This window comes from Sceloporus occidentalis, unplaced genomic scaffold (assembly GCF_023333645.1).
Source record: "Sceloporus occidentalis isolate IW3139 unplaced genomic scaffold, rSceOcc1.0.p SCAF_23, whole genome shotgun sequence".
NCBI lineage: Eukaryota > Metazoa > Chordata > Lepidosauria > Squamata > Phrynosomatidae > Sceloporus > Sceloporus occidentalis.
The window spans coordinates 6770539-6790826 of NW_028317003.1; the positions used below are offsets into that span (position 1 = coordinate 6770539).

At 36.5% G+C, this 20288-nt stretch overlaps 1 protein-coding gene across 1 annotated transcript in view; it reads left to right on the forward strand.

The window, feature by feature from the left end:
• The window catches only part of LOC149300751 (acidic amino acid decarboxylase GADL1), a 71392-nt gene that overhangs the window by 7658 nt on the left and 43446 nt on the right, over positions 1 to 20288 (forward strand). The window contains exons 3-10 of the mRNA XM_089484719.1: positions 7536 to 7626; positions 9897 to 10003; positions 11571 to 11686; positions 13965 to 14044; positions 16907 to 16961; positions 17754 to 17870; positions 18411 to 18475; positions 18562 to 18643. Of these exons, the coding sequence (XP_089340845.1) occupies positions 7536 to 7626; positions 9897 to 10003; positions 11571 to 11686; positions 13965 to 14044; positions 16907 to 16961; positions 17754 to 17870; positions 18411 to 18475; positions 18562 to 18643 (713 nt within the window). The remainder of the gene's footprint in view (positions 1 to 7535; positions 7627 to 9896; positions 10004 to 11570; positions 11687 to 13964; positions 14045 to 16906; positions 16962 to 17753; positions 17871 to 18410; positions 18476 to 18561; positions 18644 to 20288) is intronic.

A 20288-nucleotide genomic window follows, 5' to 3' on the forward strand; every position in this document is an offset into this window, starting at 1 on the left:
TTACTTCACATAAAAATGGTCTAAAACTAGAGGGCTAGACGCTTAGCTGCAATTTCAGAAGATAAGATTGACTGATCAGTGGAGCAGCCTTACAAAAATCTTGTCTTGGAACTTTTAGCAGTTTTAACAGATACATCATAATATAGCGAGAAAGTGTAAAGAGGTATGTGTGGCACAGATATTAAGAACAACACCCCTTGTTTAATATGCAGATTAGTAATACTGAGCAGTATATGACACCTTTTGCATCCGTTCTGTAGGGTCAGTTAGTTCAGAGATCATTGTTCTTCCCAACTGGTTCTGCTCCATGCTGACAATGGATGATGGTGCCTACTTGGTATATTTTCTTTTTTGGGGCGAAGATGATGAACATTTTTTATTAGAAAATTAAACAGGAAAAATTTTACAATTGGTGCTCAGTTAATGAATGAGATAAATAACTAAAATTAACATTTTTGTTAATGAGCTTACATCTATACATTAAATCTTCTGTTAGAAGCTATTTCTTTCAACTTAGAAGCTAAGGTGAGATCAACACTGATAATGTCACATGTAATACACAGTGTAATGTATTGATGCCGCAAATGGTGTCAAATATCCCTAAGCAGGCTGCAAAAACATTTTCTGTAATTGTGACATTACTCTTGCTTGACATATGGCACTTCTGAGATCAGTGTCCTCAGTCTGGGTAGGAAATACAACACACAATTGTAGCAAGGACTTGTACTGCCTGTAAAAACAGAAAAATCAGGAATTGTAGCAAACGGACAATTAAGATACACCACATAGAGGAAAAAATGGTGGGGATTTCCCTTTAAGAAGGAAGGATAAAGCCAGTAAAGCCACAATACCAAAGTATATAAAGAACTGTTTTGTTTGAGCTTCATTAAGCAAAACTTAGTTGTGCAAGGAGCTTTGGGTCTCTCCTGTAATGAAAAAATAATTAAACCCCTCCTAGCTTAATGTACCCATTTGCATGGTTAATAAACATAATCTTTATGTTGCTATTTTAAATTAACTTTTATATTTAACCACAATTGTACCACTGAGCAATTTTTTTGTGCCTGACATTGAAGGCATTGTTGAAATTTTCAATGAAAAATGGAAACTGATAGGCCCTTTAGTGAAATTTCATCTCTGTGTGAACATGTATTTAGTGTCAGATTGGATGTAAAGTTGGGTACGCAGGTCCATTTCTGAGAGTGAATATTAAAGACTGTAGGAAGAACGTGACATAAATGCCAACTGTAAGAAAATATGAGAAACCAGCTAGAATTTGTTTTACCTCTCTCTCAGTAAGACCCAGTAAGTAACCTTTGGTCCCTAGCTTCTACTTCAACTAAACCTAGTGATTCATTTACATGATTATCCACAAGAAGTTGAATAACTACTGGGTTGCTAGGTTTTATTAATATTTCTGTTGTCGCACAGTTGAATAGTTCCAAATTCTGAACTGTTAAGGAGTGATTTGATATCCAATGGTCTTCAGCTTCATCTTTTTCTAGTTAGTATTAGTTTGTGAGACAAATCGTTATCTTGCTATGCCGCTTTCCCTAAAAGCACACTGTTGGGCCCTGGGTATGAAAAAATGCCGATGTGTTGTGCATGTTGGAGTAGTTCAAGTTAGTGTCTCTTTCCCTGTTGGGAAGTTTTTGGACCTCCCCTTAAGCAACCACTATACCTGTTGAGAAGATTTTGGATCCTCCACGAGCAACCAATGCCATTTTTGTGTTCCATACACACACTAGGCGACAGGGCTTTTAAAATATTTTTTTTTTAGATATGTAGATATGTTTTGATTTTGTTTCTACACACATTGTAACTTTTAGGGCTGGGGACACTTAATTACACTCATGCCCTCAAACATTAGGGGAGAAAAGGGGGATGAAGGTTTTGTGAAGTGACACTTGGGAAGTATGGGAAGAATCTGCACTTGCAGTTATAGCCTTAGGGGCTAAGGAATTATTTGTGTGAGCATAAATGTATGTATAAATGTGTATGTGTGTGAGCATGAACATGTATGAGTAAATGTGTATAAGCATCATTTTGTATGTAAGTATGCATGAGAGGGAGTATGTCTTACGTGTGTAGGGTATAAGTGTGTTATGTATGCATGTGTGTAAGTCTGTGCAATTCTCTGAGGTTGTGCCAAATATAGGATCCGCCCCAGGTGTCAAATACTCTAGGTACGTCGCTGAGCTTTAGTTTGAGCTTTTGAAACATTTGTGACATCCTGCATATCTCTACTGCCTTCTGTAGTGTGAGGTCAGTTTCTCCAAGCAGTCTTTCCTTAAGTCTAGTTTACAATCCCTGGCTTCAATTTTCAGTTCATTACTCTTCCAGATGAGTATACATCCAGTATTTTACTGGGTGTTACTCTAATCACTGAATAATTTCCAATTTCCTGTCAGTTTGTAAGGCAGCTTCCAGTGCGCTTAAAACTTTGTGTACCTATCCACCTAGAACAAGGGCGTCCAACATGCGGCCCGCGGGCCAAATGCGGCCCGCGGAACCTCGAGGTGCGGCCCGCGTGAGATCGGCAGCCAGGATCACAAGAGCCCTGCTGCTTACTTGTGGGAGGGACTATTCTCTGCTCCAGTCCTGCCTCCTCTGTGGGGAGAATGAGGGAGGCCGCGCCCCCTGCTGAAGTCTGTGATCGGCATTGAGAGAGCTGTAGTGCAGGTAAGGGGGTGGGGGAGGTTGTGTGAATGAGTATGCCTGATTGAGGGAATGAATCTGTGAATGAATTAATTTGTGTGTGTGATAGCATGGATGTGTAAGTGCTGGAACCTAGGCATGATGGGACTGTGATTGCCAATCCCACTCCTATCATGCCAAGTCAGCCAGTACATGCTGAAACCTGGCTAGCTGCCCCCCTTGTGTATTGATGCTGCCAGCAGTATGGGGTCTGCACATCACTTACAGCCACCCTGTACCAGCACGTATTGGCTGACTTGGGATGATAGGAGTGTGATTGCTAACAGCTAACAGCAATCACAGTCCCATCATGCCTAGGTTCCAGCATTCACTGGTTGCCTGGCTATAAAAAGAGTGTGTTTGCTGTTAGCAGTCACACTCCTATCATGCCAAGTCAGCCAGTACATGCTGAAACCAGGCTATTTGCCCCCCTTGTGTATTGATGCTGCCAACAGTAAGGGGTCTGCACTTACAGCCACCCTGTACCAGCATATACTGGCTGACTTGGGATGATAGGAGTGTGATTGCCAGCTGCTAACAGCAATCTGCTAACAGCAATCACAGTCCCATCATGCCCAGGTTCCAGCATTTACTGGTTGCCTGGGTATAAAAAGAGTGTGTTTTCTGTTAGCAATCACACTCCTATCATGCCAAGTCATATTGTTGATTTTTTTTTGTCCAATTGTGGTGTGTTACTTTTAATAAAAGTGTGGTTACACACTAAAATACAATGCCCAGCCAACCAGTACATGCTGGAATCTGGGTATGCCTGAGATTGCTGTTAACAATCATAATATATATTTTTTTTGTACAATTTCGGTGTTTACACTTACTTTTATTAAAAGTGTGTGGGGGGATCACTTTCAGTTTCGGCTAAGTGAACCCTGAATTTTCGGTTTTGGTCCAGAATTTTCATTTTAGTGCATCCCTAAAATAAATAGAACTATTTCATTTTTACTTATCCAGAATGCTGAATTTGTAGGCCCAGAAATCCCAGAAATCAGTGAGAGGAAAAGTAAAGGTTTTGTGTCATTTACTTTATTGTAATCTGCATATCTTATTAAAGTCCATATTTTCTCTCAGTGAAAAATAAGTGCGGCCCTCGCACGTATACAATTCTGATGAAGTGGCCCACTGCAGAAAAAACTTGGACACCCCTGACCTAGAACATGCAGAGCTTCATAAGCTAGACAAGTTAGTTGTTTTTGAATAGCCTGATCCTTTTTTAAAAGGTCAAGATGGTTGCTGGCTGAATAGTCTGAATGGCTGTTCAGAAAAAAGGCAGCTTTCTGACAGTAGAAGTTGTGCCTTTTCAGCCTGTCCCTGTGTATAGTAAACCTGTTCAGTGCTGGGGTGCAAAACATGCATATGTTTGTAGTTAATCCCTTTCTGAAAGTAGAAGCTGCGTTGTCTTTGCCTTTTAGTCTGTCCCTGTGTGTAGTAAACCTGTTCAGTGCTGGGGTGCCAAACATGCAACCTTTATATGTTTGTGTAATTTCATCAGCGCTGGAGTGCAAAAGTTTCATGTGTGTGTGGTTAACCTTTTCAATACTGCATATTGTAAATAAGGCTGTGATGCAGTTTGTTGTTACTAATATGTGTTGAGGCATGAGGTTATTGTTATAATACTGGGGGAATCTGTATTTCTGTATTATATATGTGGCACTGAGGGGGAATCTATTTTGAGATGTGTGGCACTAAGGGGGAACCTGTATTGAGATATGTGGCCTTGTTTTTTTGTGGAATATATGTGCCTCTCCTTGTTGCTGTGTTCTAGTTATATAAACATATATTGTGAATGTGGCATTTCTGTGGTGGAGTTGCATGATAGGGTAAGGGGCCTGGGTACATTTTCACACCAGAGCCTGGTGGTTTATGGTTTTGCCTCTGGCTGCATCAGAAAAATAGAAAATTTACTTAAAAACCTAGTCATGGTTGCTGTGCTCGAGCCACCATCTTCTTGCTATAAAATCTGCACCAACTGGACCTTTGGTTACCTCCATAGTCTACAAATCTCCAGCGACTGCACATCCCAGTACTGTAGGGTCAATGCATGGTACATCAACCCCCCCTCCATACATAGATATTTTCTCTCCCTTTAACATGCAATCTAGTGTCCTGCTCAGTGGCCACATTCACTTGTCCTAAAACTGCCAACACCCCACACTGGTGAATGCATATATAGAGGTACATTATATGAACAAAAGTTTTGGGACACCTGACCATTACACCAACAGGGACTTTTATGACATTGCATTCTAAATACATAGACATTAACATGTAATTGATCCCTCTTTGCAGCTATAACACCTTCCACAATATTTTGGAGAGTTTCTGTGGGAATCTTTGCCAATTCATCCAGTAGAGCATTTGTGAGGTTCAAAATGTTCTGAGGTACAACAAAGGGTTAACTAAGTTAAGAAAGATTAACTAAAAATGTTTAACATTTTCTAGTAATACACATATACATTAAACAACATATCTGCATCACTTTGTCAATCATATCTTTATATAAATATAACAAAATTAAGCACAGACATCTATAGATCGATCTACAGCTCAGAGAAAATATTTAATGGTGAACTGCCAAATAATATCAATTCTTCTGATGGCACGCCTCCGACTTGGTGGTCATATAATAAAGCACAGTTGTTGGAGCGTTCCATAATGTAAACTAGACTGCAGCTGCAGGGAAAGAGACTTAAAGTGACAAGGTTAATTGGAAACATGACAGAATTCATATATATGTGAATCCATTCCATCATCTTAGCTTTAAAGATCTATTACAAAAGTCTGAAGAGCTCTGTGGTAATTTCTTTTTTTGCTATTTGCCAAACCTGTAATGTTCTGTCTAATTTGCTTCTTTTCTTCCTACAGTACAAAACGTACCATATAAACACTTGCTGCTTAGAACTGATATAACTGATAATTTAATGGATTCAGGATTGCATATTTATCAAGTCACAAATAACAATGCCGTATTCACTGTATTAATACTAAAAAGTGAAGGCAAAGTAAGGTAAAACAAAGTCATTCGAGGAAATGACTGTTTGCTAAAAGAAATATTTGAAGGGACTTTTTCTTTGGCAAATATTAATGTACAAAGAATAAAGAATAGTATATTAGTGAATGTTAATACTGTCAGATATTTTATGATAGAAAACATGTATTCCACATATTCTGTATTTTACATGAACACAAAATGGAGTCAGATCCATTTTATTTTATTTAATCATATAGTGATTATTTCTTTTTGTCCTTCTTCCCTCTATAATTGAGAACAAAGGAGTATTCATGTATAATGATGTTTCAGCGTATATATGATACAATTAATGTTATCTTCCATGAGAAAGTTAAGGAGTAGACACTGCATATCTTTAGAAATGTAACTTGGAATGGGGGATACATGGTAAGACTACCAAGGCCTGAGTTACTATCTAGGAGGTAACACCTGGCGATTAGGGTGACCAAGGATAAATTCCAAACACATATGTAATGGTTTTAAGTTAATTCTTAGACCAGAGCGTCTCTCACAGGTAAATTAAGAAATTACAATGGTGTAATTATGAGTAGAAATCCTAATTTTAATGGGTAAAACCCACCGTTATGATTGGAGAATTCCAATCAAGAGGTGGAGGCTATGATAATAAGCTCTGTTTTTAAGCTTATGTCTTGGATAATTAAAAAAAAGAAAAAGGAAAAGGACGGACTGATTCACCAAATTTACCCCAGAGAATTGGAATCTTAAGATCCTGGCACCATATTTCACTCTTAGAGTTACTTGGAGTTCTAACCTATATAACTTTTAGAAAGTTATATTCTTTCCCACTTAATTTCTTGACAATGAACCTGGATTAATTTCTACAAGGACCAGTGGGACAACAGCAACAAGTGGTGGTAAATATAATTGTTTTATTATTCTGAATAGAGATGAATTTTGTCTTCTTCATATAGAATTCCCTGTTTCTGGGAAATAATATATTGCATTATTGTATATGGCGGCTTGTGAGACTGCAGCTTATAACCCGTGATAATAACAATAATGAAAAGGTATTTTTACCTGTAGATGAAGTTTGACATCATTTGCATCTATTAGGAATTTCACTAATACTCGTAGACATTATTAAATTACTTTTTAATTTGTCATATTAGTTAAACTAATATAAGAGAAATAGTGATATCTTTATTACTGCCCTGATTATTATCAATTTTTGGTTGCTGAGTGGACTGGAAATTAATTGTGTGTTAGACTCATATAGTACTAATTCATATTGATAACTATCGATAACATATTGTATTTGAATTGATTCAATTTTGACATGTTTTAAGAACGTTGTGTTTTATATTATGCACTGTGTGACTCATACATAGATTTGATAAATTGTATTCACAATAAATAAATATTTTTGATTGACTATCGTGGCGATATCTATCTAATTTGAATTATAATTTTCGGCGATCTGAAAGAATTTAGGATCGGAGATAAAATATAGGGTATCTCCTTAAATTAATATTGTGGATGGGGTACTACAATATTTGGTAGCGTCGTTATTTTGTGTGTGTGACGAAATATTGGTTTTGCCTATTTTGTCTCATTAATATCCCTAACAATACAGGAATATTATTAGAATAAGCAATACCTACAGTGGTAGGCTAGTTGACATTGATTTGACTTTTACAGGATGCTTACAAATGTATTTAGACCTGGATTTACTGTACTAGAGATGCCTGTTCTGTTACCATTATCGGAAAAAATATTTACTAATATAACACATTAACAGATTGCGCTGATATTGATACAATGGGGCATATTACATTGTTTTTCTTTTCTTTCATAGGCCATCCAAGATTCTTCAATCAGCTGTATGCTGGCATGGACCATTACTCTTTAGCAGCACGTTTTATTACAGAGGCCCTTAATCCAAGTGTGTAAGTAACCTTATTGAATGTCCTAAGTATTCTTGAGATCTGTAAATAAGAAATGTATTCATATAGTAAGTCAGAAGCAACAGAAGCTATAATAAAATATTATCAAATTGATCAAAATCTTAATTATCCTTTCTTCAGCAATATATAGAAACATCAAAAAGGGCTACTGAAATGGAACATGAAACAAAGCAAGAATTCAGTGCACACCCAGCAAATACCATTCAAAAAAACACCCATCTATGGCATAAACATTGAGTATTATGTCACACTATATGGCCATATATATTTCTTAGCCTGCCACTAAGTCAAAGTACCCCAAGTTTGGTGAGTCCTATCTAATGTTTTCATGGCAGTATTGCTTACCAAGGAGCTGAATCACTAGGACTGCACTGCATTTTAACCCAAATGAGACTCTCAAGCAATTCAAAGCCTGCTCTGGACACCATTAATGATATGACTTGCTTGGGGTACTCTGGCGTAGTGGCAGGCTAAGGAATATATGGCCATATAGTGTGATGGAATCCCCAATAGTTATGCCTTAGGTGTTTTATGAATGGTATTCTCTGGGTATGTGTGCTGATTTCTTGCTTTGCTTTGTGTACCTGTTGGTCATTATTATTCTAGCAGCAACCCAGGAATTTAAATGTGTAAACCTAGCTCCCAATTGGAGCCCTATCTGGCCTCTAGACTTTGCTGGCCCAGACTGGCCAGCCTAAATATCCACTTACTTGTCAGACCCAGCTAAGCCAGTCTCTGGAAAACTTGCTCCAAACAGCATGGATCTTAAGATAATTTACAACCTGATACCTTACCCTACAGAGAAACACATAAAAGCTTTAATTCTTTAACCGTAATTGAAAGAGACAGAAATCATACTAACTCACCGAGCAGACCTTTTTTTGTTTGGGAGAAAGTGTTTATCACAGCATGAATGACCTAATTGCATGAATTGTGTCAAGAGCAACAATAATTTGTTTAGAGTGCCTGAGGTGAACTCATGGTGAAGGATTATTGCCGTCAGCAATCTAGCAAAAGGGAAAAGACACGAGTAGTCTCTAGTAGGCAGACGTAATCCGAGCCCTGCAAGACATGGAAAGCACATTGGCCAGCGAGTCTAACTCAAAGTGGTCAGAAGTCAAATATGTATTAGGAGTACTGTGGCCCCCTTGGGGGTCAATTAACTCTGGTGGTGACAACTACGCTTGCTCTTTATTGTGCTAACCTATGACATAGTGAGATAGGTAATTGTCTAGCTATCAGAAGAAAAAGAGCCTATGTCCAGGACAGCTAGAAGTTAAAAAAAATAAAATTGCACTACAATTTCGACTCCTAACAAAAATTCCAGCTAAACCTCCAACATTAATGTCACTCATTACATTTTTCAAATCTGTCCATTGGGAACACGATGAGGGTGGCTCCTCATCTTGGTTGGCAGGTTTACTAGCCATCCTGCCAAAGTACACCAGTCCTTCCTGTTTAACTAAGAAGGGACTATTTGGTATAAAATAGCACAATGAATAATGCCTACTGGTATCACACCAAAACGCACCAGGAAATGTTCTGGATGCTCAGAAAAGTTGCAGAGAGGAGCATATGGCATGCCCTGAGGCCCTTGAATCGCCCAAGACTGAAGATTATCTACCCTGATGGAAGTGTCCTAGGTGACTGACAAGCGTCAAGAATTGGTCACACAGATGGTATCACACACAGCTCTCAACCACAGCCTCTTGGGATACTGAATATGGCAACTGGCAACTACCAACCTAACCTCTGTAGGTCCCACACCACAGCAGTCTACTGGCAACTCAAGGTGCTTTTGTTTTATAAAGTTAGATAGATGTGATAGATGGCGATTTGGTGCCAGTAGACTTTTGGCTCTGCAAACCTTGGTATTGTCACAGTAGAACACATTTGTTAATCAAACAAAAAGACATAATGTAATGAATCACCTACAGCTGACTCATATTGAGATGATTGAATGCCTTATGTGAGTGGCTGCCATCCTAAGCATTTGCCATTGAACCTGAATATGGCAATTTTACTGTAAATTTTAGTATCAAGTAAGCATTTATACTTGTGTATAGGAATTAACTATAAGTAAAAAACTTTTTTTATTGTTAGCACATTTTTGTCTTCCAGCTTTCCTGTAATTAAAAAAAAAAGATCACACTTGTTAACAATTAAACTTGTTAACATTTTTTACAGCGCTTTTGAAAACACACAAATATATTAGAACTGTCAAAATTTAATTCATTCTGGATCTCTTATAGATATACTTATGAAGTATCTCCTGTGTTTATACTAATTGAGGAAGCTGTTTTGATGAAAATGATTGAATTCCTTGGCTGGAAGGAGGGGGATGGAATATTTAGTCCTGGTAAGTTTGAACACAGTAGTCACATGGCAAAAGATTTTTCAAAATGAGGACTCCCTCATAGATAACTTTACCTTGCATTATCCCTTTTTATTACTTCTGCTGTCAAATTGTGCTCCCAATTTATTGTAATTATATCTTTAGGACTAAATCTTGTACGATATCACCAATGTCTCCTTTTGAAAAAATAGTTTGTAGTGCGTGGGAAAAGACCACAAGGAAGATTCTAAAACAAAAAATGTTTTTAGTGTCAAATATTTTTAAGTTTATTAAGCTAATACACTGTATAAATTCAAATGTCAATACTTCTGATATTACATCTTAAAAAGGTCATATTTTCCATTCTGAAATTAATCATTACACACTGTGGCTGTTCATTACTACAATATAACCTATTCATTGATCTTTTTTTATTTGTAGTTATTTATAAACTTTAAAAATTATAAAATGCATTTCTTCTAATGTGTACATAATTCACACATTTATATTCAAATATATCTTTTTTTTTATTGTTGCCCTCCTTTAATCGATTTGCAGCTATGCTTTGCCTTCAAGATCAGCTTTTTCAAAGTTTGTGAAAGGGCAAAGAAAAGATTCCAAGCCTGGGTGCAAATTAGACATAATACAAAAAATAGGATTACTATAAACTATAAGCTTGGTTAGATAACAGTATAAAAATAGTTATAATGAATCACTAAATAATGTAAGGGGTTGTTATACAGTAACAATATAGGGACAACTTTCATGCCAAGTCTATGTCTTTTACTGATCTAGTTTTCCTGGTCACATAAATTATTTCCCCATGTCTCTTCCTACTCTTATGTACTACTCAATGATATGCCTAGCTGAAATAGTCCATAGGCACTATTCAGATGCATCAACAGATATAGTAAGAGCGATAAGTCATCCTCCTATTGTGTCTGATGCAGAATGTACAAACATTATATTACTGCAGATAATCAATTAAATTAGATTGGAATGGTCTCAGATCCCTTGCCATGTATTCTCTAACCTTATCAGGCATTATCAAGCTGTTATCTTGGCAAAGGGAGGTAGCATAAAGTATTGACTAAAAGTGTGCAAATAACTGTGCCACACATATAGTTAACATTTTTTTTTATATAAACCTGTGTTGTGTTTGCAGTTGCTTAATATCCATGACAGTGGAGTATTTTCGTGTATTTTTGAAGAAATGATCAAAGGATTAAAAAATAAAGACAGTTTTTCACAGCCTTGTTTGCTCATATTCACCAAGGGTACCAATATTAGTGGAGGGCACTGTATATACCGGTACTGTTTAGCTACTACTGTTGTTACAGTTACCTATTTTTATAGAATTGAACAGTTCTTTAGATATTTAAGAATTTTGTCTGACTTTCCTTGTTTTGGCAGCAGAGTTTAAAAGGCTTCCAACTAAACAAAGTTCTCAGGAGAAGATGAGCTGACCTACCATAAACAAACTGTCTCACCATATAAACTGACAGTTCTATAAGTTTAATAACTGTACCAAATATCAGTTGCCATAGAAAATGAAATCTATGCATTATTAAAACCTGTATTCTTTTCCCAGGTGGATCCGTTTCCAATATGTATGCTGTTAATATAGCTAGATACACCCATTGTCCTGATATAAAAGAAAAGGGGCTTTCGACAACTCCACGGCTTGTCATGTTTACTTCAGAAGAGGTATATTATATATTATCTCACAAACACCAAGTAAATTATATCGGTACTTGTGCTTCATAAACAATATCATAAAGTGGAAGAAAACATGAATTAGTAACCAGTGTTAAGCCCCCCCATCTCTTTGTAATGCCTTAGACTGGTGTTTGCCGTAGTAACCTGTTTGTTATTTATTATACTTCAGGGGCTGTAGGAGTGACACAAATAGACAGATCAAACTCTAGAGAATGCATTGGTGTTCAAATAGTGGGGCATGTTAGAATAAGTGAGGCACAACAGAGTATTTTGAATTGGATATTTATTTTCTGCTAGGAGGAATGCATAAAGACATGCCAGTCAAATACTGAGTGCTCTTTCAAAACATTTATTCGAGAAAGTACAATATATTTTTTCAAATATTGACATTTTATTTTTGATAATAGCGATATTTTTTAAACACATTTGCTTAAATAAGCAAGTTTGTACTTGCTTATTTTGACTCCCTTACAGTTTTCTTTTTCAATCTGCATATTTTTTTTTACCAAGACCATTTTTAGGAATGAGGAAATAATGGGAATTCCATATTATCATTCAGAGTCAAGTATGTTGTACTTATCAAATCCTTTAATGGACTAAATAGTAATCCCTAGATTCAAATTCAGAAAAAAATACTAGTTCTGGACTGCTTATCGCCAGTGTATTCTTATATGCTCCCTAAGATACACCAACGCAAACTAGGCAATTCAGGACACCCCATAATCTCTGACATTGACGCTTGTGCCCGGCTTGTATATGGCACCAAAAGTTTTGTATAAGAATTATTTCCTAAGAAATGTAACAATATGAAAGATCTGGCACATAACTGTATTCTGGTAACAATGGATGTCACCACCCCCACATCAACCCCCCCATGAGAATGTTATAAGTTCCTGCAAGAACTTTATCTCCAAAAGGGAACACACAGGTGATGTACAAAACATTTTTAGTAGAAGAATTTGTCAATTCCCAAAACATCAAACCACTGCGATAGCTCTGCTACTTGTTCTTTTTCTGGAATGAACAAGTTGTAGCTCTTATATATATCACCTATAACAATTTCCACTCATTTTCAGCCATTATAGACACTCTTGTTTACTCCACCAAGTGCATCAACTTCTAAATGTCATATTTGGTATTGGTAGTTGTGTCAACATTATTATTACAATATATAAAAAAACCTCAATGCACCAAAATATCCTCAGTGCTCCAGATCCAACCCCAGCCATACAAGAAATCAGTTATAGTGAGTTGTGCAAGCAAGGACATTCAGTGGCTTTATTTGACAGAGAAATAGATACCCAGATATTATATCTGTTTATGCAAGATAAACAAGATAACATGTGTGTTCCTCATGTTCTTACCTAGAAGAACTTAATAGATCTACTCAAGGATATATCCAAGGATTTGCAACCAATACTTTCTTAGGACCAGATATTTATGCACATTGTTGTCATATCATACAGCCAATTCACCTAATTTCCTGGTTAGCAACAGGCTTCCATCTGCTGTGCCATCTCACACCGGCACCTTACCAGCAGCAGAAAACCTGTCAGCACTAAAAAGACCCCCTTGGGCTAGTTATGTTTAGTTCAGTTATTTGTTCTAACAATGGAGGTTGTGTATAAAAACTGAACCCTTGAAAAGTAATTTTATTCTATACCATTATTTACTATGGTGGTAAGATCACTTTTGAAATTTTGGAGCAGAGCAATATGTTTTGGTATTGGGAAGGCTAGGGAAGTTAATAGCTTGATAAATACAAATTTAAATTGAAAGAATAGACAAGTTAAATATAAATATATCACCAATGTATATTCTTTAAATAATATGGTAATAATAAGATAAATTACAAAATTTTAAATAGTTACATGTCATCTGATTTAACACTTATGTTTTTTTGTGCTTCCAACAATTTCATAGCGAGCAAATATATAGCTTTTTTTGCAGATAGTAAGTATTCTTTCTACAAATGGGTTGTGGCCAACAAAATCATCCATTGGAGAGGAGAACGTTTTTCTCAGTCTTTAGTAATTTGAGCTAATGATGTGCATCCTTGTGTTTTAAGTACATTTGATTATAATTACCAGGCAGGTAATGATATGTTTAGTTTTAAGCTCACTGCATTTCTTGTAATGTACCAACCCACTTGATTTCTCATCAGTGATAATGTTCTGTGTATGCCAAGGTTCCTTGGCATTGGGTTTGTGTGAGCCAAATGTGTGCTAATCTTCTTCACTAACAGTTATTACTTTGTTTTCAACAGTGCCACTATTCCATGAAGAAGGCAGCTGCATTTCTTGGTATCGGCACTAATAATGTATATTTTGTAAAGACTGACGATCGGTAGGTGGTTAATCATTCATTCTTGTTTAATAAAAATATATGGAAAATGTTTTTTATTTAATATTTTGTACTTTGTATGATTCTTAATTTTGGGAATTTCACGTCACAAGATTCTTGTCCAACTGTAAGGGTACTTGTAAATTGTTTGGGGTCACATCAATCCTACCGGTATACTATTGCTTGTTAATTGTCCTAAAAATAAAACACTCAATAACATATGATTGAAAGACGTTATAGGCATTATATATGAGGGATGGACAGACTACCCGGAGGATTTTCTCCTCTTCTTCCCATTGTTCTGAGTGACTGGACACGTATCATAGCCCAGCCCTGTGCCCCAGAAGGTCGTGTCATAAGAGAAAAGCTGCAGCTGATGCTTTGCGGGCGAGGCATAGAAATCTGTAGTATAAATGGACCAGTAACAAATCAGCTCATTCAGCAGCAGCACATCGGGGAGCTTACAGTTATTTGTTATGTGCCGCCCTAGGCATTACATTTAATGTTATTTATAGTGCGACAGATTCTGTAGCGTTATTGCAATAAGGGAAAGTGAAAACTAACAAAAACATATACAAATCTGGCATCACCTTTAACACATAAGACTGTAGAAAAAGAGGGTCCTACTGTATTGTTTGGCCTTGGCCAGGATACACCACCCCCTCTGTTGATTGGTCACTCCAGCCGTCCTATATACACTATAATGCACATGACCCCCTCTAATTAAAATGAACTCTTCTCTAGTCTTCCTCCCCCGCAGATCGCAGATGTGCTTATGGGAGGGTCTAATCAGATCCCCTACACAATGGGCGCATGTTGCAAGCAGCCAAAAGTGGCACTAAAACCAGACCATGGAGGGTTTTGCAGCTGCAATTGTTCCTAAGGCTACATGTTATCCTATTTCTTGGCAGCTAAAGGATGCATAATTAAGTCCTTTATTTAAGACCAGATCCTCTATGTGGTATTTTGAATTTTAATCTAGTACATATAATCCTCAATTTAAAACAGTTGTACAGTTGTATATATTTGCTACTGGATTTTAGGAACAAACTTTCTTTGTGTGTCAGGTAGAGAGTTATCTGTAGATATCAGTATAAGATAGGACAGACCTGCCCAAATTACATTATCAAATATTTAGACTTATTTGTCCCATATGCAGTTCACCTTCCCATTAATCATTTTATCTTACATTTAACACTCTTTATCCAATTTTAAAATTTTTACAAGGTTTTTTTACATCTCTATATGTCTGGGCATTAGCTGCTTTTTCCATAGATTGCATTCCTTATCTAAAGGTTATTACTGTTTGAGCAATAATATTGAACAATAATATTAAAAAGCTTAGTAGACCTTAATCATGTTAAGCTAGAGCACTGTTTGATTTTTCTCGCCTAATTCAAATTTCCCATCTTTTATGCATGTTTCTATCACTGCATACTTTGTAACTATTATTAGGCTGAATGGTTCATGCTGTTTAAACCCTCTTTAAGAATTCAAAGCATAAGAAAAAAAGTAACAGTTGAACTGTCAAGTATTTTTGTTAAGTGAAAATTAGTTCCTGTCTGACCCAAATGTAAATGTTTAATTGTTGATGATCTACACCTCTGACAATCCTCAGCTAGTTGGTAAGGCAGTTGTTGATCATAGACATGATCAACAACTACATGTTGCAGAGTGGGACATTTGCCCGAGGCGGCACTTTTGAAGAGGTGGCACTTTGCCGCCCCATGCGCTTTTTTTGTTTTAAAGTGGAGGAGAGAGAGGGCGCAGAGTGGTTTTCGCTTACCAAGTTGTCAGTACCCGCTCGGCTCCCCTCTATCTCCTCTGCGAGCCCTCTAGCTCGATCTCGGTGCCGGCTTGTAATGCTGAGCGCCGGAATATGACGTCATTCCCAGCGCTCAGCAGTAAAGCAGCGCACACCGTGGCAGAGCAGGGAGACTTGCCACATGACTGCTGAAAGGTAAGTACAAAGGGGGGGGTAGGGTAGATAATAGGGAGGTAGGGAGGGAGGGAGAGGAAGGGTACATAATAGGGAGAGGAAGGGTAGATAATGACCCCTGGCGTCGGCAGGGGGAGGGGGCATCATTTTAAACTTCGCCCCTGGCGGCATTATGCCTTGTGCCAGCCCTGATCATAGACATTTACTCCAGCAAATAAAAGGAGTGTAGCGGAAATGCTGTCCACTTTATTGTATGTAATCATTCCAGGAACAGAATTAAAAGTGTGGTTCCCGTGTTGTTTTTTCATATGTGTTTGTAATGCACACCCTTCCTCATACATTTTATGGAGAAAAGTATTGGGAAACATGGCCATTACACAGGAACTTTCATCACATTCTAAACAACATTTTGTAGTGTTTCAGTGGGAATTTATGCCCATTTGTCCAGTAGAGCATTTTTGAGGTCAGGCACTGATGATGGATGAGAAGGACTGGCTCGAAATCTCGGTACCAGTTCATCCCGGAGGTGTTTGATGGGGCTGAGGTCAGGGCTCTGTGTGGGCCAGTCAAGGTCTTTCCCACCAAACTAATCCAACCATGTCTTTATGGAGCTTGCTTTGTGCACTGGGACACAGTCATGCTGTTATAGAAAAGGATCTTCCCGGAAGGACATATAATTCATGTACTGAAGTAATCTATAGTAGTATTTTAAACTTCTTAATTCCTGGAGAGGTGAGATCATTAGTAACCTACATCTTTAGTGAATCTTTAAAATACTTGGTTCATTTAATTGCTACTTAAAAAAAAAAGTACCTATTTTACTGGTCATAAAATAAGGTAGTAAATAATAATATAATAAATAATGTTTAGTCAAGATCTTTGTATCAATGAATGACAATGACAAATGTAACTTCTTTGTTATGCAGAGGGAAGATGATACCTGCGGAACTGGAGAAGCAGGTGCAGAGAGCAAAAGAAGAGGTAAATCCAGAATCTGTAGCTATTTTTTTTTTTAAATGTAAAAGAAAACAAAATAACATAAAATTGTAAAATTGTACCTATGTTAGTTAAAATTTGGAAAGATTGCAAGGTTTATGAAATTCTAAAGAACTATCATTGGAATTGAGGTATTTTTGTTAGAATGAAGGAAGGTCTATTTCAATAATACCTTTTCAACTGAGAGATAATAAGTAGCACCAAGATATGCAGTGAAATCTATCAATGCGGGCAAATGTGTTCATTATGTATCGTTGTCATATATAATGTAACTGTTTCCCTTAATTATAGCTGCAGTTATCTAAAGCAATTCTGTATGTGACTGATGCTTTATTACTAATTGTAAGGAATCCAATAAAACAAAGTAATTTTTCATCCCTGAAAGCACTGTAATAGCATATTTCTTAACAATGATTACATTGAGTATAAACCCCAGAATATACAAGAAATAAAATAGCAGTGCTGGCTAATACATTGAAACTAATAGTTAACTGGAGTGTACAGACTCTATTACTGTAGAATGTTATCATACCTTAACACTCCCAAATTAACTTGAGTTTTCACTAATATACCAGTTGCTTATGAGTACATCTGAGTTAATGCAACTTTACACTTTGGAGGTTGCAGACCTGCCACTCACATTTTTAAAGAAAAACAAATAAAATAAAAGAATTAAACCCCCTTCCCCCTACCTTGTGTATAGGGGTGCATAAGAGGTGAAAGATTCATTCTTTTAACTGTCTCACGAGTCTCAGTTTTTCCCCTTTAATCACACAGAAAGCTGCTCCATTTCTTGTCATTGCTACATCTGGAACCACAGTATTGGGAGCATTTGACCCCCTGGATGAGATTGCTGAAATCTGTGAAAAACACAAACTTTGGTTTCATGTAGATGTAAGTCTTTATATCTTTAACCAGGTCAAAATGAGCAAAACATGCTTGTTATGGACAATATGTATGCTCACTATGCCTTCATGCTATATTGCATCGGTAATATTGGTAATATTATCAGAATTACAAAAGTCTACTAGTGGCAATGTCTGCCGACACAAGGGAACATAAATTCTACAGGCTACATCACAGTAAGTTTTGTGCTATGCCCCAGGTATTGAATGTTGTGTGAATTGTAAAGAAATATTAAAATAAAATATCTTAATGGCATCATAAAAAACTAAATGACAAGGCACAAGGAAAGCATATATGCAAGAGTGAGGTGATAAATTAAAATAGTGAGTACATGATGAACAGGTTGCATTACAAAGATATAAATAGAGTGTTTAATAGCAAATAGTTTTGCACATTTTTCCATTCCGTGGAGAATTTAATATAATTATGGTTTTGGACCATGTTATATATAGGTCTGTAGCATGAATCCCTGTCTGAACATATAATTGAGGTTGGGAACCCCTGTTCTAAGTTTTATTTTTGTTATAGGCATCTTGGGGAGGCTCAGCCTTAATGTCACAAAAGTATCGTAAACTTTTGCATGGTATCCACAGGTAAGTGTAATACTGTGGTACTAAACAGCATTATTTTTTATTTTATTTTTACTTCTAACACAACTTTCTTTTTTTTTTTTGACCAGGGCCAATTCAGTAGCATGGAATCCTCATAAAATGCTAATGGCCGGCATTCAGTGCTGCGCCCTGCTGGTAAAGGACAGTACTGTAAGTCTGCAAACATCTTTTATTACTGTAGAAGAATAACATTAACTATGTCAATTAATCAAAATATTTAGACAATGTTTGCTACATTTTTGTCTTTTTTTGTTAATGGAAATGATTTAAGGTTATTTTTACCCAATTTAGAAACAAAATACAACTTTATTTCGACATACTAGATAATCTCCCTCAGTATGTCTGCCAATATCCCCTTTAATGATTCACAATTATTAATTATACATTAGTATATATTTATGTGATATATTTACTGTTATCCTACAAAGCTCTTTTCCTTTTAAAGTAAATACATAGTACTTCTTAAAATCGTTTTTACATTGTACAAACATTTATGAAAATTAAACCCTCCTCTTGGATTAGAAATGAAGGGTTTCAAGCATTACAGTTATTTGAGATATTGTGATTTTGTTTTGCTCATTTCATTTTCTAGTTACAGACGGTAAAAGCAATTGTTCCTAACTTGTTTTTCTTCCATAATAAGACAATGCAATGAGTTTGATTTCCTGATAAGCGGTGATGCAGAACCATTTCCCTTCAATCTGCCACTTTAACATTCACTCTTTAGTTAGCATATTTCAAAGTCATTTTGTTTACCTACCAGCATGATTTTTTTTTATAATGAGATGGGACATACTGATTTCAGCTCATCATTAACTAATATAGTGAACTGCCCATTACACTAATGTTAAGGACACCAATTCATTCTATAATGAATGGTTCTCTCTCTGTGCTCTTCACAAATGATGCATAATTTGACAAAATGTTATGTTGATGTTTTTACGTGACTGATTCCATCGACAATGTACATTTCAGTTCTTTTTAGTTATTCTAACAGTCACGGCGAATCTGTATTGTTTTAGGTTATTAGCTCTTTCTTATAACCTTTACAAAAGGATGATATTGTGTACCTGTTAAACTATTACTTATGCATGTTAAAAGTGAGGAACAAAAGTCGTTTTTGGGGCAGCTCTGGTATAAAGTTGTAAAAGTCATCTTATTACTATAGCAGGCAATAAGATGGTCCAACTCATAAAGACAATTCCGTTGGTTGCTATGGTGATGCATTTTAAAACCATCTACTGAGACTGTCACTCATACGTAAATAGTGTGTAGTTCATTTGTTACAATAATGGAATTGATCTCCTTCCCTAGATTTTGTAATCCTTGTTTTTTTCAAGAATATTGGTAAGCATGGCTCAGACAAAGTTTCATGCTCGCAAGCTGCTCCAACAACTGATTAGCTGTCAATATACAGGCACATCTTTTTTACAATAGCTACCATGGTAGCAGGTAGCCATATTGCGTATCAAATATATATATATATTTTTTTTTTTACACAAAAAGAAATGGTCAGTCACTCTCTGACTTTAACGGAAGGCACCCTTACACACATGGGAGGTAAGACAAGGCTATGTTATAGAATTATTTTTGCACTGTTGCAGTATAGAAACATGGTTGGCCTTCAGGCTCCCATAAGGACTCCTAAGGTAGGATGAGAAGATGGATTTTCCCTTTAGGTGGGGACAATTATAATAAAAAAATATTAAGCAGGGCATAAGTGTCAGCAATTAGCAGTGTTGGGATATAGGAAAGTAAATATACATTAACTATATAGGTTAAAGGATCCATCTAT